Source organism: Bos indicus, chromosome 15 (genome assembly GCF_029378745.1).
Source record: "Bos indicus isolate NIAB-ARS_2022 breed Sahiwal x Tharparkar chromosome 15, NIAB-ARS_B.indTharparkar_mat_pri_1.0, whole genome shotgun sequence".
In the NCBI taxonomy this organism is placed as follows: domain Eukaryota; kingdom Metazoa; phylum Chordata; class Mammalia; order Artiodactyla; family Bovidae; genus Bos; species Bos indicus.
In genome coordinates, this window is record NC_091774.1 from 35,297,938 (window position 1) to 35,322,500 (window position 24,563).

General features: G+C 46.3%; 1 protein-coding gene across 1 annotated transcript in view; it reads right to left on the reverse strand.

Moving 5' to 3' along the window:
* OTOG (otogelin) overlaps positions 1-24,563 on the reverse strand; it is a 90,202-nt gene that overhangs the window by 36,714 nt on the left and 28,925 nt on the right. Inside the window, exons 24-32 of the mRNA XM_070803223.1 lie at positions 20,505-20,612; positions 18,936-19,074; positions 16,854-16,988; positions 16,415-16,561; positions 15,992-16,111; positions 14,068-14,184; positions 13,217-13,373; positions 5,847-5,873; positions 3,101-3,268 (exon numbers count right to left, since the gene is read on the reverse strand). Coding sequence (XP_070659324.1) covers positions 3,101-3,268; positions 5,847-5,873; positions 13,217-13,373; positions 14,068-14,184; positions 15,992-16,111; positions 16,415-16,561; positions 16,854-16,988; positions 18,936-19,074; positions 20,505-20,612 — 1,118 coding nt within the window. The remainder of the gene's footprint in view (positions 1-3,100; positions 3,269-5,846; positions 5,874-13,216; positions 13,374-14,067; positions 14,185-15,991; positions 16,112-16,414; positions 16,562-16,853; positions 16,989-18,935; positions 19,075-20,504; positions 20,613-24,563) is intronic.

Consider the following 24,563-nt stretch of genomic DNA (forward strand, 5'->3'; position numbering starts at 1 on the left):
TGTGCCAGCCACTGTTCTAGGCATCAGGAACACAAAAAAGAACAAAAGGACAAAACCCCTGTCTTCATGGAGCTGACATTCAAGTGGCAGATGTGGAGGGGCAGGGGTGTAAACTTAGAGAAGAAGCAAATTCTTATAATAGCTTAGAAGGTGATGACACTGTTATTCCCATTTTACAGATGAGGGAAGCGAGGCCTAGAGTCACACTGATGGTGGATGAGGGAGGCAGGATTGGAGTCCAGACTCTTAACCACCGTGCAGTCAGCCCTAGGGATGGGATCCAGGAGTGGGCATGGGGCATCCCAGAGGGGTGGAGCGTGAAGTCCCTTGCTGTGTGACCTCAGGTAAGTCACTCCCCATCTCTGAGTCTTGGCTTTCTCCTTTGTGAAGACTGGGGTTGGCCTAAACCAAGTTTCTCAATCATTTGTCCTTAAGTCCTCCTAACAGGGGAGAGGCTGAAACCCAAAGCTTGAGGTACAGTCATCCCTCAGTACCCCCAATAGCACCAAAATCTGCAGATGCCCAAGTCTGCGATGTTTAATGTCCTAGCAGTCATCCATCCTGATCTGTAGGTTTCACATCTGAAATTTTGCCTGCAGTTGGTTTTAATTCCTAGATGTAGGACCATGGATACAGAGGACTGACTGTGCAGAGTCTTGAGTTTTACTTTAATTAATCAAGTGACTTTCACATTCTAAATTTTATTTCTCTTTTAATTTCTCTGTTTGGGAGGCAACCTATCAAAAAGTGGGCTGCTGTCACTTCCAAGTGCCCTTGGGTAAGTTACCTAACCTCTCTGGGCCTCAGTTCTCACATCTGTAAACTGGGAAAGTAATTTAAATGATAGCAACTACTTTCTAAGACTGTTGTGAGGATTAAATGAGTTATTACAGGTGAAACACTTAGAACAGTGCCCAGCACATGGTAGGTACTACAGAATAGTGAGATAGTATTAATAATAAGTCTATTATTAATAATAAATAATAGAATCAATAATAGATAACCTCCTCTAAAAATCTTGAATGAAAATTGATACTCCAGGGAGACGTGCTGCCGGGATGTAGCAATGTGTCCCTTCAGTACATTCCATGCGGGGTCAAGACTGCCAGGGAGAGGCTTAGGCTAAAGGACCGCTGAGTCCTCCTCTTTGTGACCTTTTCACATCGGTGACATTTCTTTCCATCACAGTCTTTCCCGTTCTTCAAGGCTAAGTTCAAAGGACACCTCCTCCACGTAGCCACCCCAGAGCTTACCTGGAAGGGACATTCTCTTCTGCTATCCAGTACTCTGGGCTCAGCACAGGGAAGGAGCACAGGATGGGGTGGGAGGGGAAGCGGGGTCCTCACTAGGTCCTGCCCCCAGCTGCTCAGAAAACCCAGGTCTGACCGAAATGGAGGCTGGCTTTCACAGCCTCAGGGCATCCCATCCACAGTGACATTCTCCAGGGTCAGGCTACTCTAGGTTCTGCTTAACACGCCATAAAACCACTGGAAAATCAACACCCCCTCTCCACTAGACCTTACTTACTGGACTAAAATACTGAATGGGGAATAGAAAATTCCCACTAAGCAGATGGCCCGTTACATCTGGAAGGTTGTAAGACACCCTTAATTCTTCAAGCAGGACCACACAGATCTGAAGGTCAGGCATGTCTAGGGAGGAAGCGTTCTCTTTGGGGGACACTGGAGGTGCTTCTGGCCCTCCCATAGCCTAGTCCCTGGCTCCTCATGCCCACGTTTCCTCATGCAGTGATGGGATTCCTCCCGGCACTTCCTCCTGTACCCCTGACTCACCCCACCATGGACATCACCCCGAGCTGTGCTGGGGTGTCCCTCCTCTCCTTAAAGCCCTTCCATGGCTCCCCACTGCTCTCAGGATAAAGACCCACTTGGATTACAGGTTCCTCCCTGGCTCCTTCCAACCCCTTGAGGAACATATTCTAAGAAGCCTCTCTTGACTCCCCAAGACTGAGCTAGGGGCTCCACCTTCCCCCAGGCACTGTAACTGCCTTTGTGTCCGCTGGGTGGGACGGTGGACTTCTGGTGGGCAGGGATGATGTCTCTGACACTGCTGGTTCCCTGGTGTCCAACTCTGTGCCTGGCATGGGAACAGGGTTCAGTGAAAGGGAGGGAGGCAAGGGAAGCTGCAGAGGAGGAAGAGGAAGGAGGGAGGAGGGGAGAGAAATTAAGAGAGGGGAGGACGATCCTCATAACTAGACAAACCACAGATCCTAAGAACATGAGAACTTAAATTCTCAGGCTAGAATGAACTCTCTGAGCCGTGTCTTGGTTCAAGACGCCAGTCCACACTGGGATTGGCTGTGTGAACCATCCTTGTGATTAGGAGATACTGACTAGATAGGACCAACAGGATTTGGGGAAGAAACTCTGATCACAGTGACTGCATGCTGGGACATGCAGAAATGGTCACAGAAGAGAAGGCTTCCCAGCACTGGTGAACTGAGGCTTTGGATGGCCCAGGACCCAATACAAATACCACCCGGGGGTCACTCCCCACCAGGCAAGGTCCTGCCAACCCTCAGGCACTACTGCACTCCGAAGAGAAGATGGTGCCCACTACAGCTAAGCCTTCGAGTCTGCTGACAGTCTGAGACTCAGGACATGGGCTATGTGCTTCAGTCTGTGTTAACCCACCAGTCCAGAATTCCGAACCACAACTGAGCAAATCAAGAACCCGCTCCTCCATTCACAGGAGAAGTTCTGCTGCAGTCAATACATTAGCCAGCTCCCCTCTGGCATTTGAAGTCCGTCTAATCTTAAAAGTAGAGGGGGCTGAGGAGGAGGAAGAGAGAGACAGAGGGGAGGGGAGGGGAAGTAGTAATTATTGCCACCTGGCTTTTCTGGAACATAGCTGTTGTGTGAGGCAGGGTGCACAGGTTCATCTGGACCTTGGCCTCCCTGATCTCTCAGGAAGAAGATGGACAGTGTCTCTTGAAAGAGGCTGAGAGGCTGACCCAGAACCCTGTCTCAACTAGGAAATGGGCACCTGTTGGAATCCCACACTTCTCCAGCTACCAGAGCTGGCTTAGGGTCACAGCATCTGCCCCTCCTTCCACCAAGGGCCAGAGGGTGGGCCTTACCGTGGGCCTTAGCCTTGTACAGTGCAGCTGTCAGCAGGAAGTTCACAATGTCCCCCGGCGCCACGTCCTCTGCTCTCACTAGGACCAGGGCACTGCCTGCCACCTTCATGGCCACCAAGGCACCGCCGGCTGCCAAGCTAGCCAGCTGGTAGGGGCCTTTCCCTAGTGCTGGAGAAAGGGGGCCCAGTCATAAGTCCTGCTTCCCTGGGCCTCTGCTCACCTCCTATCTATCCCTACCTGCCCAGCCTTGCTTGAGATGGGGGAGAAGAGAAGCCCAAGAGCTCCACTGGGTCACGTCCTCTGCCCCAGGCCCTGGGGACCTTGATTTCCAGAAGCAAGGGACAGGAGGCCCAGGTTGCCAGCCACTGAGGAACTGACCCCCTTCATAGCCCCTGAACCACTTTTTGGGAAGCCTGGAAACAGGCCACCCCTAGAGGGGTGGGGGTGTGGGGGTGGGCATCTGGGTCCGCAACGTCTCTCCACCAGCCAGTCCCCCTGCCTGAGACTCTACCATCCCAGCTGCTGTGCTATTCAGAGTTGCCCCTGGGAGAAGACATCTGTGTAGTCTCTGCCCACCCGAGGTCTGGAGAGTAAAGGCCAGAAAGGCTTGGGTTCAGCGTTAGCATCTATCCACTTCTTTCAAACATGTGTCACTTCTGGGTCTCTTGGGTTCCTGGGGTTGTCGGCACAGGCGGGACAGGGGCACAGGTTTCCCAGACAATCACAACAGCCCTGTAACCAACCTCACAGGCTCTGGTGTGCCCTGCCTTCCAGAGTCATCTTTCCAGTCCCTGCTGCAACTCCTCAACAGCTCCCCTCTGCCCTCAGAATAGAGTCCAAGAGCCCAGCCTGAATTCAGGGACCCCTCAAGCCCCAACCCCTGCCCCTGCCACACCAAACTTCTCTCGCTCTTCCCTGTAAGAACCCTAAGGCGCTCCACCTTCTGTCTCCACCCATGCCGCCCCACCCACTCAGCACAGTCCTCCCTGTCTGTGCCTGCGGCCAACGCCTCCTCCATCTCTGGGGCCCAGCTCAAATGCCGCCTCTGTGGTGCAGCTCTCCCCGCACCCTCTCCTCTCACATGTGAGCATCTTTCCTCCCCTGTGCTCCAGCAGCATCGGTGCATGGTACATGCTGATCACAGCTCTTACGAGGAGGGTCTCAACTGGGGAGACCACATCTGTCTCCCCTACCAGACGGGACACAGGCAGTGCTGTGCTGGGAAATGGTGAACAGTCAGCACTCAAAAAATGAATACACAAAACCCCATTTGGTAATGTTTGCTGATTTCCATGGTGTGAATACTCCCACCAGCGGTCAGCTTCAAACACCAACTGAATGTGGAGTGAAGAAGACACAGTGGGTTCTAGAGAGTTGGGGTGGGCTGGCTCCAGAGCTCCACTGGGACAGGTCTCGTTAACCATTGCATCCCCAGCACCCGGCAAGGGCCTGGACCAGAGAAAATGTTGGCAGCACAGCCGAGCAAGGAATGGATGGGTGGGTGGGTGGGTGGGTGGAGGATGCTAGAAGCAGCCTGTCCTTTGTCAGTTACTGCCACCCAAAATGCCACAGAAGGGAGAAAACTCTGCTCGGAGCTGTCTTGCTGAAATGTCTTGCCTGGTGTCAGACAGACCCTGCCTGTGAAGGGACCGCAGTCCTCCCAGCACAGATTCAGGCCTCCAGGAGTTAAAGGTCAGGGGCTATCAGGAGCCCGCTGAGGCTAATATTTTCAGTCACAGCAGGGACTGTGACTGGAAGGATGACCCTGGAAGGCAGGGCACACCAAAGCCTGTGAGGTCGGTTACAGGGCTGTTGTGATTGTCTAGGAAACCGGTGCCCCTTGAGCTGCTGCTGCAGCTATTGTAAATAATCATGCTGTACCTGGTTCAGCTCTCATGTCATGGACCCCCTACCTGGTATCCTTGTCCCTCTAGTCAGGCCCCCACTATTTCACCCTCCAGGGGGACGTTTCGCAAACCAAAATCTGATCATGTGGGTAATAGGGGAAAAGCCTTGGGCTTGTATCCATATAGACTTGCTCCTGGCAGGATGGTGCCTGGAAGCAGGGGCAGAGGGGACCTCAGAAGTCAAAGGTGAATGGCATCAAGGACTTGATGAGCTTTTAATTCGGCCAACCTGGCCCCACCACACAAAGATCAGTGCTTAAAACTATTCCTGGGCAGCCCTCCAATCCCATCCAACCCCAGTGATTAAACTGACTAATTGGTTCTAACACTGGACATTAACCTCCCTGGAGTCTTTAGTCATGACCTAGTTAGTGAGAAGTTGGAGCATATCCTGTTACCCTGAGACCTTGGTTAAAACTGAAGATAAATCTGACAGACTGCGCTGGACCACAGGTTTTGCCCCCAACAAAGGAAGAGCAGTTTGCACCTGCCTTTGCCAACTCAAAGCTTCAGGAAACCCAAGACAAGAATCCATGGGCCTGATGAGCCAGATGATAAAGGCTATGGGGCAGCACTGGTGCAAAAGGGGTTTCCATTTCCTGGTGAAGCTGCCACATGAGCACACCCGGGAAGCTAGCCTGCCCTGGGCTCTGACAGAGGCAGCAGAAGCTGCTGGGCAGAGTCCCAGGGCATCTCTGGGCCCTGCACTGTCAGGGCCCTCTCTGCATGATGGAATCTTCCTGCCCCACATCACTCAGGACCAGCAGGGCCTCAGGATGGCTGATGCTGTGGCACCAGGGCACAGATGGCAATGCCTCGGCTTTCAAGGCTGAGCTTACCTTTGTTAAAGAAGTCACAGTCATAGGCTGAAAGACAGAGAACAGAGACCTCTTGAGAAGCCTGGAACAGATGGACAGGGCCAAGGGCCCTAGCATCCCAACTCTCCCTCCTTCCCCAAGGGCTGGACCTGGCCTGCCTCCCAAACTCCAAGATTCAGACATGGTTGTTGATCCAGATGTCTTAAAGTGTAGGAAATACAATGGCTCCTCTCTTTGCCCCCAGCATAAAGCTCAAAGGCTGGCCGAGAGTAGGCATTCAGCATGAACTGAATGAATGAATGCTGGGACAGAAGGGTGTTTTCTGTGTGATCCCAAAGGGCAAAAATAGAATCAAGAAATGGAAGCTCAGTTCAAGAGAGAGGTGACATATGTATACCTATGGCTGATTCATGCTGATGTTTGGCAGAAACCAACACAATTCTGTAAAGCAATTATCCTTCAATTTAAAAAATAAATAAATAATTTTTTTAAAAAAAATAAAGAAATGGAAGCTCCAGTCGAAAATGTTGTGGAAGGTACTAGAGAAATGCAAGCACAAGACAGAAGTTGGTCTTTTAACAGCATGGATAAGAAGAACCCAAAGGCCTCCAGGATCCAAGGCCCTGAGCGCAGTTTCCATCAGGCTTTGATGAGCTCCTCCAAGTATGTGCTCCATATGCCCTCTAGTGGCTCAGCCCAGCACCACAGCCTGTTCCCTTGGCAAGTCAGCCATGGATTAGTCCACTGAGATAAGCTGGGGACTTTGCAGGGGGCTTCCCTGGTGGCTCAGAAGGTAAAGAATCTGCTTGCAATGCAGGAGACCTGGGTTCGATCCCTGGAGAAGGGAATAGCCACTCATTCCAGTATTCTTGCTTGGAGAATTCCATGGACAGAGGAGCCTGGTGGGCTACACAGTACATGGGATCTTGCCCTTTGGGATCTTGCCCCATGGGGTCACAAAGAGTTGGTCACAAAGGTCACAATTGAGCACCTATCACTAACACTTTGCAGGGGGCACCTAAGCCCAGGAGCAAGACCATGAGAAGTCAGTTGACCCAGTAGATTTGGGACAAAGGCTGAGGAAGGGCCTCCCTCACTCATAGGCCACCAACTCCACCCGCACCCTCCACACCCCATGATGAACACTATTCCTCTGCATTTGGCACTGCCCTCTGGAAAGAGCACTCGGAATCAGTAGACTGACACACCATGTGGTTATGGGCAAGTATGTGCTTTTCCTCACTTGTGGATTCAGAAGATTGAACTTGAAAATCAGATCTCCAAGTCTCTGTTTTCAAGTGTGTACCAGGCTGCCCAAAGATGTGGTCAAGAGCCAGCTATCTAGAGACCCACAGACCTGGGTTCAAATCCCATCTCTCACTCATCAGCTGTGCATACTGGGGACAAGTTTCTCAACCCATCTGAAATTTAGTGTCTTCCTCTGCAGGATGGGAACCACCACAAGTATTGCCCCACAGACTGTTAAGGTCTGAACTGGAGTAAAGCAAGTGATCATTTCAGGAAAATTTAAGGGAACCTCAAAAAAAATCTCGGTAATCAGGATATGTCATACTTTAATACAACTTTTAAAATTTCAGAATTAATGAAAAATATCCATGATGAACAACATATCAAAATTTTAAAACAAAGACAAAAATCAGTGACCGCACCTTGCTGAGCCATATTGGAGCCTGAGGTGAAAGGAAAAATCAATAATATCGAGCCTGTTATTACTAAAATTGTGGTATTTTATTCATCGAAGATGTTCTTGTATTAGTTTTGATTTTTAAAAAGTATTGCCTGAAAATGTGATTTATCTTGATTATTGAGTCTTTCGGTACTCCTTTAAATCTTTGGCTCCAGGCACTGGCCTCACTTGCATTTCCCTAGTCCTGAATATTAAATGATTTAATGCACAGAAGGCACAGGGCCTGACACATAGTGGATCCTCAATAAACATGTTCCCTTCTCCTTCCAGAAGTGCACGCTCAGTCGCTTCCATCCTGTCTGATACTTTGTGACCCCATGGACTGTAGCCCACCAGGCTCCTCTGTCCATGAGATTCTCCAGGCAAACGTACTGGAGTGGGTTGCCATGCCCTCCTCCAGGGGATCTTCCTGACCCAGGGATCGAACTTGCATCTGCCTGTGTCTCCTGCATTGCCGGTGGATCCTTTACCTACTGAGTCACCTGGGAAGCCTCCTTCCTGAAGAACTTTTACCAAAGGAGAAGGAGAAGCAGACTGCGTGAGGACCTAAGGCATCTGTGGTGGAAGGGTCTCAGGGTAAAACAAGCAGAGAAAAGGGAAACCAAAGGTGTTTCTGCTCCATCTTCTTCCTGAGGTCATCCTGCCTGGAGCTCCCAGGGCTCAGGACATGCCAGGCACCACGTCCCCGTGAAAAATTACAGGAACATCAGCTCTAGCACTAGTCCTGTGTCCCAAAGCGAGGCGTCTTGTGCCAGGAAGACCTTTGATGTGCAGGAACAAATAATAAATCTTTCGAATTTCTGTGTATTTTACTTCATCTTTTAAATATTTATTTTTGTATCTGTTTTGTGGCATACTTTACACTACTAATATTATATATATGTACATGTACCTATGTATATGTACATATACACATATATGTATATGTATATATATATGTGCTGCTGCTGCTAAGTCGCATCAGTCGTGTCCGACTCTGTGCGATCCCATAGACAGCAGCCCACCAGGCTCTTCCATCCCTGGGATTCTCCAGGCAAGAACACTGGAGTGGGTTGCCATTTCCTTCTCCATATATGTATATATATATGTACATATATACATACATATATATGTATATGTACATATACAAAGAGACATTACTTTGTCAACAAAGGTCCATCTATCTACTCAAAGCTATGGTTTTTCCAGTAGTCATGTATGGATGTGAGAGTTGGAATATAAAGAAAGCTGAGAGCAGAAGAATTGATGCTTTTAACTAGAAAAGGAAGAAATGAAGAACCCCAGGGTTAGTAGAAGGAAAGAAATCTTAAAAATTAGAGCAGAAATAAATGCAAAAGAAACAAAAGAGACCACAGCAAAAATCAACAAAACCAAAAGCTGGTTCTTTGAAAAGATAAATAAAATTGACAAACCATTAGCCAGACTCATCAAGAAACAAAGGGAGAAAAATCAAATTTATAAAATTAGAAACAAAAATGGAGAGATCACAACAGACAACACAGAAATACAAAGGATCATAAAAGACTACTATCAACAATTATATGACAATAAAATGGACAACGAGGAAGAAATGGACAAATTCTTAGAAAAGTACAACTTTCCAAAACTCGACCAGGAAGAAATAGAAAATCTTAACAGACCCATCACAAGCACGGAAATTGAAACTGTAATCAAAAATCTTCCAGCAAACAAAAGCCCAGGTCCAGATGGCTTCACAGCTGAATTCTACCAAAAATTTAGAGAAGAGCTAACACCTATCCTGCTCAAACTCTTCCAGAAAATTGCAGACGAAGGTAAACTTCCAAACTCATTCTATGAGGCCACCATCACCCTAATACCAGAACCTGACAAAGATCCCACAAAAAAAGAAAACTACAGGCCAATATCACTGATGAACATAGATGCAAAAATCCTTAACAAAATTCTAGCAATCAGAATCCAACAACACATTAAAAAGATCATACACCATGACCAAGTGGGCTTTATCCCAGGGATGCAAGGATTCTTCAATATGCACAAATCAATCAATGTAATACACCACATTAACAAATTGAAAAATAAAAACCATATGATTATCTCAATAGATGCAGAGAAAGCCTTTGACAAAATTCAACACCCATTTATGATAAAAACTCTCCAGAAAGCAGGAATAGAAGGAACATACCTCAACATAATAAAAGCCATATATGACAAACCCACAGCAAACATTATCCTCAATGGTGAAAAATTGAAAGCATTTCCTCTAAAGTCAGGAACAAGACAAGGGTGCCCACTTTCACCATTACTATTCAACATAGTTTTGGAAGTTTTGGCCACAGCAATCAGAGCAGAAAAAGAAATAAAAGGAATCCAAATTGGAAAAGAAGAAGTAAAATTCTCACTATTTGCAGATGACATGATCCTCTACATAGAAAACCCTAAAGACTCCACCAGAAAATTACTAGAGCTAATCAATGACTATAGTAAAGTTGCAGGATATAAAATCAACACACAGAAATCCCTTGCATTCCTATACACTAATAATGAGAAAACAGAAAGAGAAATTAAGGAAACAATTCCATTCACCATTGCAACGGAAAGAATAAAATACTTAGGAATATATCTACCTAAAGAAACTAAAGACCTATATATAGAAAACTATAAAACACTGCTGAAAGAAATCAAAGAGGACACTAATAGATGGAGAAATATACCATGTTCATGGATTGGAAGAATCAATATAGTGAAAATGAGTATACTACCCAAAGCAATTTATAGATTCAATGCAATCCCTATCAAGCTACCAACAGTATTCTTCACAGAGCTAGAACAAATAATTTCACAATTTGTATGGAAATACAAAAAACCTCGAATAGCCAAAGCGATCTTGAGAAAGAAGAATGGAACTGGAGGAATCAACCTACCTGACTTCAGGCTCTACTACAAAGCCACAGTTATCAAGACAGTATGGTACTGGCACAAAGACAGAAATATAGATCAATGGAACAAAATAGAAAGCCCAGAGATAAATCCACACACATATGGACACCTTATCTTTGACAAAGGAGGCAAAAATATACAATAGATTAAAGACAATCTCTTTAACAAGTGGTGCTGGGAAATCTGGTCAACCACTTGTAAAAGAATGAAACTAGAACACTTTCTAACACCATACACAAAAATAAACTCAAAATGGATTAAAGATCTCAACGTAAGACCAGAAACTATAAAACTCCTAAAGGAGAACATAGGCAAAACACTCTCTGACATACATCACAGCAGGATCCTCTATGACCCACCTCCCAGAATATTGGAAATAAAAGCAAAAATAAACAAATGGGACCTAATTAACCTTAAAAGCTTCTGCACATCAAAGGAAACTATTAGCAAGGTGAAAAGACAGCCTTCAGAATGGGAGAAAATAATAGCAAATGAAGCAACTGACAAACAACTAATCTCAAAAATATACAAGCAACTCCTATAGCTCAACTCCAGAAAAATAAATGACCCAATCAAAAAATGGGCCAAAGAACTAAATAGACATTTCTCCAAAGAAGACATACAGATGGCTAACAAACACATGAAAAGATGCTCAACATCACTCGTTATCAGAGAAACGCAAATCAAAACCACTATGAGGTACCATTTCACACCAGTCAGAATGGCTGCGATCCAAAAGTCTACAAATAATAAATGCTGGAGAGGGTGTGGAGAAAAGGGAACCCTCTTATACTGTTGGTGGGAATGCAAACTAGTACAGCCACTATGGAGAACAGTGTGGAGATTCCTTAAAAAACTGGAAATAGAACTGCCTTATGATGCAGCAATCCCACTGCTGGGCATACACACTGAGGAAACCAGAAGGGAAAGAGACACGTGTACCCCAGTGTTCATCGCAGCACTGTTTATAATAGCCAGGACATGGAAGCAACCTAGAAGTCCATCAGCAGATGAATGGATAAGAAAGCTGTGGTACATATACACAATGGAGTATTACTCAGCCATTAAAAAGAATACATTTGAATCAGTTCTAAAGAGGTGGATGAAACTGGAGCCTATTATACAGAGTGAAGTAAGCCAGAAAGAAAAACACCAATACAGTATACTAACGCATATATATGGAATTTAGAAAGACGGTAACAATAACCCTGTGTACGAGACAGCAAAAGAGACACTGATGTATAGAACAGTCTTATGGACTCTGTGGGAGAGGGAGAGGGTGGGAAGATTTGGGATAATGGCATTGAAACATGTAAAATATCATGTATGAAACGAGATGCCAGTCCAGGTTCGATGCACGATACTGGATGCTTGGGGCTAGAGCACCGGGATGATTCAGAGGGATGGTATGGGGAGGGAGGAGGGAGGAGGGTTCAGGGTGGGGAACACATGTATACCTGTGATGGATTCATTTTGATATTTGGCAAAACTAATACAATTATGTAAAGTTTAAAAAAAAAAAAAAGAATTGATGCTTTTGAACTGTGGTGTTGGAGAAGACTCTCGAGAGTCCCTTGAACTGCAAGAAGATCCAACCAGTCCATCCTAAAGGAGATCAGTCCTGGGTGTTCATTGGAAGGACTGATTTGAAGCCAAAACTCCAATATTTTGGCCACCTGATGTGAAGAGCTGACTCATTTGAAAAGACCCTGATGTAGGGAAAGATTGAAGGCAGGAGGAGAAGGGGACGACAGATGATGAGATGGTTGGATGGCATCACTGACTCAATGGACATGAGTTTGGGTGGACTCCAGGAGTTGGTGATGGACAGGGGGGCCTGGCGTGCTGTGGTTCATGGGGTCGCAAAGAGTCGGACACAACTGAGCGACTGAACTGAACTGAACTGAACCCATGTGTATATATGTATGTGTGTGTGTGAGCATGTGCATGTTTTTACTTGATAGGAGTGTGCAACCAAAAGCATTCTGTAGACCACCAATGGTGAAAACACACTGCTCTCTTGTGTCTCTGATGGGCCTTATGTGTCTCAGCTGACAGGGGCTTTCACACTCACTATCTCCTTTGACCCCCACAATAAACCTTGTGGGACAGGTCTATTCCTATTTTTCAGATAAAAAATTGAGCCCCAGAGAGGTTGGAGAACTAGTTTGAGGTCACACAGCTTGCAGCTCTGAGTCTGGAACCCAGGGCTCCTGACTTATCTGGTGAACTGGTCAGGAGCACAGTCCTGGGTTTGCACCCAGACCATGTGGAGATGAGCCCTGGCTCCTCCACCAACCTCTGTGACCTTGAGCATGTTCCTGAATCTCTCTCTCTCGCTAACCCATTTCTCCAACTGTAAAACAGGAATAAACAGTCCTGCTTCACAGGGTACATGTGTGCTAAGTTGTTTCAGTCGTGTCTGACCCTTTGCCACCCTTTGGAGTACAACCCACCAGGCTCCTCTGTCCATGGGATTCTCCAGGCAGGGATACTGGAGTGAGTAGCCATTCCCTTCTCCAGGGGATCTTCTGGACCCAGAACTGAACTTGCATCTCTTATGTCTCCTGCATTGGCAAGCGGGTTCTTTACCACTAGAGCCACCTGGGTACTTGATAATTCGATTAATTATACACACAAGCCATGCTGATGCCTGGCACATGGTAAGTACTCCATAGATGCTCACTAGAGTGATGGGACCCCACAGGCCTGCCCACAGAAGGGGCACCACTGTCCCCCTCAGATGATGGGTCTGGACACTCACGGCAGAGGCGCGGGGTCCTCCAGTCGACGGCCACCCCGTGCTGGCAGCACTGGTGGGCATAGGCGGACACGCTGGCACAGAAGCATTCACAGTCACCGCCCCGGCTGCACCCACACGTGTCTGTCAGGCAGTTGGAGTAAAACCAACTGACGTCAACCTGGAGGAGATCAGAAGTCAGAGGTCAGAGGACAGGCCCTAAATGTTAGCCCTTCAGCTTCCGGGCTGATGCCACTCAGCCCCAGGGAGCAGCACAAGCGTGAAGGATGGTGTGTGCTGCCAGTGTTGGGTGAGGGCAGAAGGCAGGCGGCTCAGAGGGAAATGTTAACTCCGTGGACCGGGCAGACCCGGCTTTTGAGAACTAAGCTCTCTCCTTTCTGGGCCTAGGCTATAGGATCCAGGGCTTCAGGGTGTGGCTGAGAAACAGACATGGGGTGTGAACCCCCAGCCAGGGCCAGAGACAGTCAAGACAGGTCTGACAGCAGCCTTCGAGGCCCCCGAGGGGCCCGTGCAGAGCTGAGCACCAGCTCTCTTCTGTCTCCACTGAGGGCTGCTGCTGCAGCGTGAGGGGTCTGTGTTCACCATTCAGAAGAACAGCCTGATAGGGAGGAAGAGACATAAGGAGAAAGGCTTGTAAAGGGCACAGAAGCTGTTTGACTGTCGGTCTGTCCTGGGTCATCCGAGGAAACAGGACAGAGTCATCTGAAAAGGCCAGAGGCAGGGGAATGGCAGAGGTGAGTCTCCCCTCTAGATCAAGGCACAGCAGAGGGTTTCAGGACAGAAGGGACTCCAGGGAGGTGGCGGTGGGGTAGGGGGGGGGATCTCAGGAGCAGCAAAGCCCAGCATCCACTCACCACAGGGTGGCAGGTCTCAAACACCTCGCTGAGCAGGACACTGCATTCCTTCTTGGCAAAGGGTTCTCGGAGAGGATTCAGGACACAAGTGTCTCGGGGGTCAAGGGTGTCTGGGCACTGAGGGGGCAAAGGCAGCATGGTTGATCTCCTGACCCCTCACACACCCGCTGCCTGATGTGGTGGAGGGACTCCTGGAGCAGCTCCCTTGAGGCTGGCCTCCTGTGTTCATGTCCTTGGATAATCCCCTGCCCTTGAATGTGGGAGGGACCAAACTGACAAGCCAACAGGAGATGGGAAAGGTGACGCGTGGATGTGGTTATGTGTCAGTGACTGCATATGATCATGTTACGTAAGCCTGCAGGGCCCATCTGGCTGGAGTCCCTTTCTTGCTGACTGTGAATGGCACATGGCAGGAATTGTGGGTGTTCTCTAGGAGCTGAGGGTCATCCTGGGCCAACAGTGTGCAAAAAAATGAAAGTTCTCAGTTCTCTCAGATGCTGTCAACAGCCACAAGAGTGGCTGGAAAAGGAGATCCCTCTCCAGGGGCACCTTCAGATGAGAGCCCAGCCCTGGCTGGCACCTTGACTTGCAGCCTGTGATACTGTATGCAGAGAACCGAGTCTGAACCATGATTCCTGACCCACAGAAACTGTGAGATAATCCGTGTGTGTGACAGGATGCTGCTAAGTCTATAGTTATGTTGTTATCCTGCTAGAGGGGACGAATACAGATCACCCTGATGTCTGCTGAGCCTCCATCCTTGGGCCTACATTGTCACTTGAGCCCCCCAGAGTATGCCCATAGGAATTACTGAGAGAGAAATAACATTAGGGGGTGGGTAAAAGGAAGGAAGTAATGAAAGTTAATCACCCATTCAGCTTCTCTGTTAAAAACACACTTTTTTGAGGCTTTGAGAAAAGATTTGTCCCACCTCAGGATTTCACTGAGCTCCATGCCATGACTAACTGCTCCCCTAACTCCAGTCTATACAGGCTTCTCTCTATCTACTCTCCAACAGAGAATCAGGAACGGAAGATCACTCAGTCCAGGAAAGGCAAATGTGTAACACTCGCGTCACCACTCTCTAATGCAGCATCCATGGCAGACATAACTAATCAATCGCAGTTCTTCCAGATGAACCTGACACAGTGTTGGCACTTCCCAACATGGCTTCCCAGGCAGCCTCATCTGACTGATCAGGTTTGTCACACGAGGTAAAACCTATCCACCATTCCTCTTCCAGCTCCTTCACTTCACAGAAGATCACAGAGAAGCTGGGGCTTATTCAAGGTCGCCAAGCAAGTCCCTGGATGGTCTAAGACAAGAACCCAGGTCTAATGCTCTCAGTTCAGTGCTGTGTCCCCTCACCGCTCACAGCTTGGCAGCCTCAGTCAGACATCTTCCAAACCTCAGAGACATATATAATTTCTACCTCTGATAATATTGTCCACCCTCTCAGAGGTCTTCTCGGATACATTCAGCCATCCAAATATGATCTATCCTTTAAGTACCACACTAGTCCCGACACCTTCAGGAAGTCTTCTCTGATTGCCTCAACCCATGTAGATCTCTCTTGGTCTCTCCTCTGTGCTAGACCTATTGGCACAGAGATGGAAAAAATGGTCCTGCTTCCATAAGCCTCATCTTCCCTACTGGGTGGGCACCTCTCCTAGGGCAAGGACTCTGTCTCCTTCCCAGCCTCAGCTCTCCCACCAGGTCTTGGTCCAGGGACTGACTTGTGAGATGGGATGACGGTGCATGTCCTCAGGCCACAGGGCTGAGGATGCCAGGTCAGAGGCTGACAGTGGGTTGTGGGAGCAGCCTTGCACCGATGTCCTTCTGCCCTGACCTGTGGCCAGGTTCTCTCAGTGCTGACTAGGGTCCATCTGGGTGAGGGGAGTGAGCCAGCTTGGAGAGGCTTTACCTCAACTGCAGCCCAACTGCCACCAAACTCCTGGGGGTTAGTTAATTCTAAGTTCTCTGGGGTCCTCATCTCGTTGACAGTCTTTAAGTCAAAATTCCCACAGAGTCCTGCCAGCTGGCCCTGAAAGAAGAGAGAATGATCAGTCTCAGGCATTCCCAGGGTGAACCATAGGCGGGGTTGGGGGGTGCGAAGGTGGCCATAAGCCTACGAGTCTGTCATGGGCCTAGAAACAGCTGCTGGGGTCACAGAGTGCAGAGAGATAGGAGAGTCAGAGAAGGGGCCCAGGGAAGGGTGGGGCAGAGAGGACAGAGGTATGATGCTCCTGGCTTTTTGGAGAGGGTACAGCTCATGCAAGGACACCCAGGGGCTCCTTGGCTCTAAGAGGAGCACAACACTGATGAGGGTCACTGCTCACGTGACTACCTGCCACTGTGGCCCAGCCTGGACGTGCACTGTGGTTCTCTGGTCCCATAAGAGCGTGATGTGCTCCCGTGGGAAATGCACCAGCGTGAAAAACCCTGCCCGCCATGTGTGGACCTGCTGCTTCTCGTCCAGGAAGCTCTCCGGGCTCTAGGGGGACAGAGATGGGCATTCTTGAAGCCAGAGCATCCCCCAGCAGCTGGGTCAGCTGGGCCTGGCAACAAGTCACTGCCCAGCCCCAGGAGTTCACCAATTCCTCTGCTTCCCTCATGTCCTGACAGTGACCTCTGGGTCCCTGGCCATGACCAAGGAACTCAATCTGGGCTGATCACTCAATGGCTCCAAGAGAAAGAGCTGTGATAAGGAAGCCAGTCCTTAACCCTCTTCTGCCCGCTTTCAACCAGCAAACTGTCCATACAACCTTCCCTGCACCAGGCCTTACGGGATTTCCTGAGTCGTCATCGAAGATAATGAGTGAGTTCCCCACGTTGATGGAAATAAATTTCCTGCAGATGATGCCAGAGCTGTAGCAGTTTACATTTTCTACAATCACAGAGAAGCTGAAATCCGATGTGCTCTGGGGAGAAATAAGTTAGCGCAATAAACCAGGGCAAGAAGAGATTTTGTTGAGAGGCACGGGGTAGAAGGATGCAGACTCTGAAGAGGTTTTCAACCCACTCCTGCTTCATATGAGTGGTGTGACTTTGGGCGACTTACTTCAGTTCTCCGAAGCTTAGTTTTGTTTTGGGTGCCTGGTGTATGTAGGGACTCTCCAAAAAGTATTTGATGAATGAATAGATAATAGGCACGACTGGTGCTGACGGGAGTGTGAGGGAAGGAGCACTGTCTTACAGACACTGATGATGGTAGTGTAAGCCTTTTTGGAGGGCAATCTGCACCATACACAGAGAAGGCAATGGCACCCCACTCCAGTACTCTTGCCTGGAAAATCCCATGGATGGAGGGGCCTGGTGGGCTGAAGTCCATGGGGTCGCGAAGAGTCAGACACGACTGAACGACTTCACTTTACTTTTTCACTTTCATGCATTGGAGAAGGAAATGGCAACCCACTCCAGTGTTCTTGCCTGGAGAATCCCAGGGACGGGGGAGCCTGGTGGGCTGCCGTCTATGGGGTCGCACGGAGTCAGACACGACTGAAGCAACTTAGCAGCAGCAGCCGCACCAGACAACATTCTAAAGGGATAACTTTTATAGAAATTCTACTTCTAAGAGTCTAGGGACACAAGTATTCATTGAGTAATTAAATACTGGTGGATAATAAAACAAACTAGAGCACATCCTTTCTGTGGAATTCTACAGAAAGAAGAGAAATTTACCAACCATATGAGAAAATGTCCAAAGTATACTATCAAGTGATGAAAGCAGATTGCGGAATCCTGCTCATGTTCCTGCAGGATTCACTCCTGTCTGTTATGAGCGCTTATTCAGCAGGCAACAGGAACAGAAGAGATGCGAAGAGGGATATTCATTTTTAATATATGCCTCTCCATTGTTTTAAATGTGAGTGAAGAGCATGCAAAGCCTTTGAGATTTAACAAATAAAATAAAACAAGGCCTATCACCTTTGTCTTGTGGAATCATTTAAATTATATGAAAAACCCCAGCACAGTGCCTGCGCCATAGATAGGGCTTATTTCATAAGAAGTATTGAAAGTGAAAGTGAAAGTCGCTCAGTCGTGTCTGACTCTTTCTGACCCATGGACTATACAGTCCATAGAATTCTCTAGGTCAGAATACTGGAATGGGTAGCCTTTCCCTTTTCCAGGGGATCTTCCCAACCCAGGGATCAAACCCAGGTCTCCCACATTGCAGGCGGATTCTTTACCAGCTGAGCCACAAGGGGAGCCCATAAAAGGTATTACTATTACTATTATTTGATGAGATGGACAGGCCCTTAGCCAAAGGGCCTGAGGCCTCTCCCACCTGCCCTGTTGGTACCCTCTTCTCCTCCTGGAGGGGATCCTGCCTTTAAGATGCTCTCCTACATCACCATTCCTTTTCCTCTGCGTGAGCTGGTGGCTTTAACACATGACTCCTTTACACACCAACTCTCCAGTCAGATTTCTTGGTTCCAGCTTGACCGCAATTCTGTCACTGACTGTGTGCGACCTGGGTGAGATGCCAACTTTCCTCAGCCCAATTTGCTCCATCCCTAACACGGGCTCAATAAACTCTGTCATTTAGGGTTGCTGTAAGAATTAAGTGAAATAATGCTTTAAAATGGCTTGGTAGACCACCCAGCATCTAATGAGGGCCCAGAAAGTATTCGTTTTTACTATAAACCCATTGGCACCCAAGAAGGTTATAATGGTGAGTGGACAGGCATTGGGGTATTTATAACTGGTGGGCTCTGTCCAGCCCTGATCTTGCTCCTCAGCACCTCTTTGAGGCTCTGAATTGCCAAACACCAGGGCTTAGATCCTCCTGCCCCAACCATCCAATTATGCATCAGCTGCTCTGGGGACCCATGGAGCCAACTGTGCAGACATACGCAGGTGCTCACCTTGACCAGGTGCACTTTGCACGCCCCCACGAAGTCAAATGGGAGCCCATCAAACGTGCGGTAATGCCGGTCACCATAGGCTGTGCAGGTGGAGGCACAGGGGTGGAGGGTGCACTGGAACGAGCCGCGCTGGCACACGCTGAAACACACGCGCCCAGACCCCTCACAGGGTGTGCCCCGCCCCCACCCTGAGCACCCACAGTGGGGCCACTGCCCATCGAGTACCCACTGTGTACCCCTGGGCTGAGTGTCAACAATCATCGACCTCCAACAAAGGCCCAAAGGATACGAGGGTGGGTCCCCATTTTATGCAAGAGACACTGGGGTTCAGAAGGTTAAATCAATCAATAACAGAGCCAAGACTGACCCAAGATCGATTCAACTCCAATATCCACACTCTCTTTGCCACTTCAATCATTCATTCATTCAACAAGTAATAAGCATCTCCCATATCCCAGGCATTATTCTAGGAGTCTGAGCTACATCAGTGAACAAAACAGCAAAAAATCTTCTGCCTTTGTGAAGCTTGTATTCTAAATGAGGAAGATACACACTAAATAATAAAACATAATAAGTAAGCATGAGTAGGTAACGTGTGTGTGTGCACAGTCGTTCAGTTGTGTCTGACTCTTTGTGGCCCCATGGACTGTAGCCCACCAGGCTTCTCTGTCCATGAAATTTTCCAGGCAAGAACGCTGGAGTGGGGTATCATATCCTCCTCCAGAGGATCTTCCCAACCCAGGGATCAAGCCTGCATCTCCTGCATTGCAAATGGATTATTTTACTGCTGAGCTACCTGGGAAGCCCCAAGTAGGTAATAGTTAGAAGGTAATGAGTACTATGTGGGGAAAGGAAGAAGATAAGGACTGGGAATGTGTGTGGGGGTGGGTTGCAATTTTAAATAAGATGGACAGAAGGACAGGTGAGCAGAGATTTAATGGGTGTGAGAAAATTATGTATATGGATATTTGGAAAAACAGTGTTCTGGGCAGAGGGTACAGCTTTTGCAAAGGTCCTGAAGAACATTCTGGAAGACAACTTGGCTAGAATAGAGATAGTAGGAGGAGAGGAGGAACTTGGGGAGGTAACAGAGATTCCGATCCCGTAGGTCCTAGAAGACCACTGTAAGAATAGTAGCTTTGCTAGCAGTGAGAGAGGGAGTGTTCAGAGGATTTCATCATGGGAATAACATGATCTGAATGTCCATTTTTTTCATACACATGAATGTGCATATACACTCACATGTGCAGTCTATGCATTTTGAACATGTACTGACACACATCCATATAAATATACAAACACATCATCACGGTTACAAATACACATGCACACACATTCATATACACGTATGAACAAACTCACATTGATATTTATAGTCACAGAAACATTTCCTCAAATTCTTTCTATGCATATTTGTATATATACACAAACCCCTACGGAGCACACAATCACACAAGATAAATATGAACATGGTTGAAGGGGGAATGCTAGACTGTACTCACAATCACACATCCCATATCCACTCTCAGCCCCAACAAAAAGTAGAGCCTGGATGGGGCCCTCACTTACCAGGAATGGCAGGGAGACATGACCTGGTCCCCAGGGTAGTACTCCTTCCCTTTCCAAGTGCATGGGCACTCCTCTGGCAGAAAGCAGGCATCCCCATGTCTGAGCAGGCTGTAAGGACACAGTGGGCAGATGGTCAGGAGAGCACCCTTCCATCTCTGCCACCTGTGGACGACCTTGTGGCCACATGGATGCCCTGGGATGGCTTCTCAGCATTTACCCTGGAAGACAGTGAACATGTACCTACCACCATCCTGCTCCTGCCCAGTGAGGTTCAGAGCTACCTCAGCAACTGGAACATGAGAGGCAGGCTTGGCCCAGGTCAGAAGTCTCTGCCATCCATCGGGAAGCAAGGCTCAGCTCTACCAGCCACACCCCCCGGCCAGGCTAGATGCCAGCTGTCCCGTGGACACTAGCTGTACACTAATGAACACACCATGGGCATGGGCATGGACCCTTCTATGCAGGTGGCTCATGGAGTAACTAGGAGACTTGCACTGGAAAGAAATGTGAAAGGGAATTTTTCAGGAAGATGGAAACTCAGATCCACCTGAAGGAATGAACAACTCCAAAAGTGGAAAATATGGTGGTAAACATTTTTAAAAATTATTTCTTAATTTCTTTAAGAGATAACTGAGCATTTAGAGCAAGATTAATGTCAACTGGACGTGCGTTGGTCTGCCCTTGTGACTCAGCTGGTAAAGAATCCGCCTGCAATGTGGGAGACCTGGGTTTGATCCCTGGGTTGGGAAGATCTCCTGGAGAAGGGAAAGCTACACCACAGTATTCTGGCCTGGAGAATTCCAGGGACTGTATAGTCCATGGGGTCACAAAGAGTCAGACACGACTGAGTGACTTTCACTTTCACTTAATGTCAATTAATTGTGGGGTTTCTAACACAGGTAGAAGTAAAATGTATGATAATAACAATAAAAAGGACAAGAAGGAAGTAAATGAAAGCAGGCTGTTGCAAGAAGTCTACATAAAGTGGGAAAACATCAATTCATAGTAGATGGTGATAAATGAAAGATACATATTGTAATCTTTAGAGAACTACAAAAATAAAACAAAAAATATCAGGATATAGGAATGTCCCTGGCAGTCCAATAGTTAAGACTCTGCACTTTCAATGCAGAAGGCGTAGGTTGGATCCCTGGTTGGGGAACTAAGATTCCACATATCATGCAGTGCAGCCAAAAAAATAATAAATTAAAAAATATATAGATTAAAAATACTAATCTATATATTTTAAATGAAATAAAGGAGAAAAAATAGGAGACTAAAGTTACTTAACCCAAATAAGAAAGAAAAGAAGAAAAAACAAAGACAAATAACAAATAAGATTGTAATGTTAAATTCAACCCAATTATTAAAGGCAAATGCATAAACTGTCTAATTACAAGGGAAAAACTGTAACACTGGCTAAAAAAGCAAGACTCAACTGTACTCTGTTTCCTAAAGATATAGTTGAAATATTAATATAATAGCACAAATAAATGAAAAGCAAAATGATAGGAAAAGATAACATGTAAACACTAGTTACAAGAGAGACAGAGTGGCTATATTAAACTTACACAAAGTATACTTCAAGACAAATAACATTAACTCTAATAAAAAGGGATATTTCATAATAATAACAGTCAGAGATTTCCCTGGTGGTCCTGTGGCTAAGACTGCACTTCCAATGCAGGGGGCCTGGGTTTGATCCCTGGGCAGGGAACTAAATCCCATATGCTGCAACATAAAAAAAAAAAAAAGAAAAAGAAAAAAAGACTCCCACATGCAGCAACGAAGATCAAAGATCCCATGTCCACAACATGTCCTGGCATAGCCAAATAAATAAATAATTAAAAAAAAAAATAAGCATGTCGCTGTATGGCAAAAATCACCACAATATTGTAAAGTAATTAGCCTCCAATTAAAATAAATAAATTAATTTTTAAAAGATCGGTTTATCAGCAGAACATAAGAATCTTAAATGGGTATGTACCAAATACCAGAGCTTCAAAAACAAAAGCAAAAACTCACAGAACTGAAGGAGAAAAAAGACAAAAGCACAATTATAGTTGGAGATTTTAACATTCTTCTCCATTAATGATAGAACAAACAGGCAAAAACAATTATCATTGATGTGCCTATAAATTTGACAACTTCTATGGGATGAACAGCAAAAACACTAAATATCTATAAATAATTCAATGACAAATGTGTAAACCTCTGGGTGAAAACTAGGAAACACTGCTGAGAGAAATTAAAGAAGGCCCAGGAAGTGGAACAATGGTGACCTACTTGCAGATTAGAGGACCCACTAGTATGAAGACGTCAGTTCTCCCAAACTGATCTATAGGTGCAGCACAATCCCAATCAAAATTCCAATGGCCATTTTGTATAAACTGACAAGTTTATCATAAATTTACATGGAAATTCAAAAACCTAGAAGTGTCCAAAAAACTTTGAAAAGGAACAAAGTCAGGGCACTATCAACTTCTGATTTCAGGACTTACTATAAACCTTCAGAAATCAAGACAGAGTGATATTGGCCTAAGGATAGACAAATAGATCAATGAAACAGAAGAAAGAGTCCTGAAATAGACCCACATTTATACAGTCAATTGATTTTTTTTTTTTAAGTGCCCAAACAATTCAACAGGGAAAATCCTTCTTAAATGGGACTAGAACCACTGGATATCCATCAGAAAAAAATACAATGAAGTGACTCCATTTTATAGCAGATACCAAAATACAATAATTTTAGATCAACTATAGACCCAAATGTAAAAGCAAAATTTATAAAGCTCCTAGAGGGTATATAGAAGAATATCTTTGGTATTGTGGCAAAGATGTCTTAGAACACAGACAGCATCATAAGGAAAAAATTGCCAAGGTAGATATCACCAACATTTTAAACTTCTGCTCATCAGAACTGTTTGGACATATTAAGACTTTTTAAATAAATGAACAGGCAAACCACAGACTAGGAGAAAATATTTGTTATACATATATCCGAGAAAGGACTTGCATCCAGAATATATAAAGAACTTCTGCAACTCAATTTTTTAAAAAATCAGCTAAATAAAAAGTGAGCAAAAGACTTAACTGGACACTTTACAAATGAAGATATGCAAATGACCAAACAACACATGAAAAAGTACTCCTCACTAGTCACTAGGGAAATACAAATTAAAACCATAATGTTATTTGACTATGTTCTCACTAAAATAACAAAAATGAGAGAGCCTGAAAATATCGAGTGTTAGTGAGGATATAGAGCAGCCAGAACTCTCACACGATGAGAGCGTGAAATAGTACAAATTCTTTGGAAAATAGTTTGGCAATTTTTTACATAGTGAAATGTACATCTACCCTTCCACTCATTCCACACTGAAGTGCTCTTCCAAGAGAAAGCAACCTTATTTAAAATAGCCCAAACTGCAAATAACCTAAATATGTATCAAAATTTGAGTGGATGATTTAATTATAATATATTCATACAATGGAATACTACTGAGCAATAAAAAGAAGCAAACGACTGGGAAATGCAACAATGGATCAGTCAAAGACATATGCTAAGGAGAAGTCAGACATCGAAGGGTAGATACTGTATGACTCTATTTTCATGATGTTCTAGAACAGGTAGAGCCTATTTATGCCAAAAATAAAGAACTATGGTGAAGGGGTACGGGGAGATACCAACTGGGAAAAGACATAGGGCACAATAAATTTTTTGAGGGGGAAGAAGCGTTCTATATCTTGATGGAGGTGTGGGTTACAAGAGGGTATAAATTTGTCAAAGCTCAGCAAACTGTATGGGGCTTCCCAGGGGGCACTGGTGGTAAAGAACCTGGACTCTGTGGGAGAGGGAGGGGGGGGTATGATTTGGGAGAATGGCACTGAAACATGTATAATATCATATAAGAAACGAATCGCCAGTCCAGGTTGGATGCATGATACAGGATGCTTGGGGCTGGTGCACTGGGATGACCCAGAGGGATGGTACGGGGAGGGAGGTGGGAGGGGGGTTCAGGATGGGGAACATGTGTATACCCGTGGCGGATTCATGTT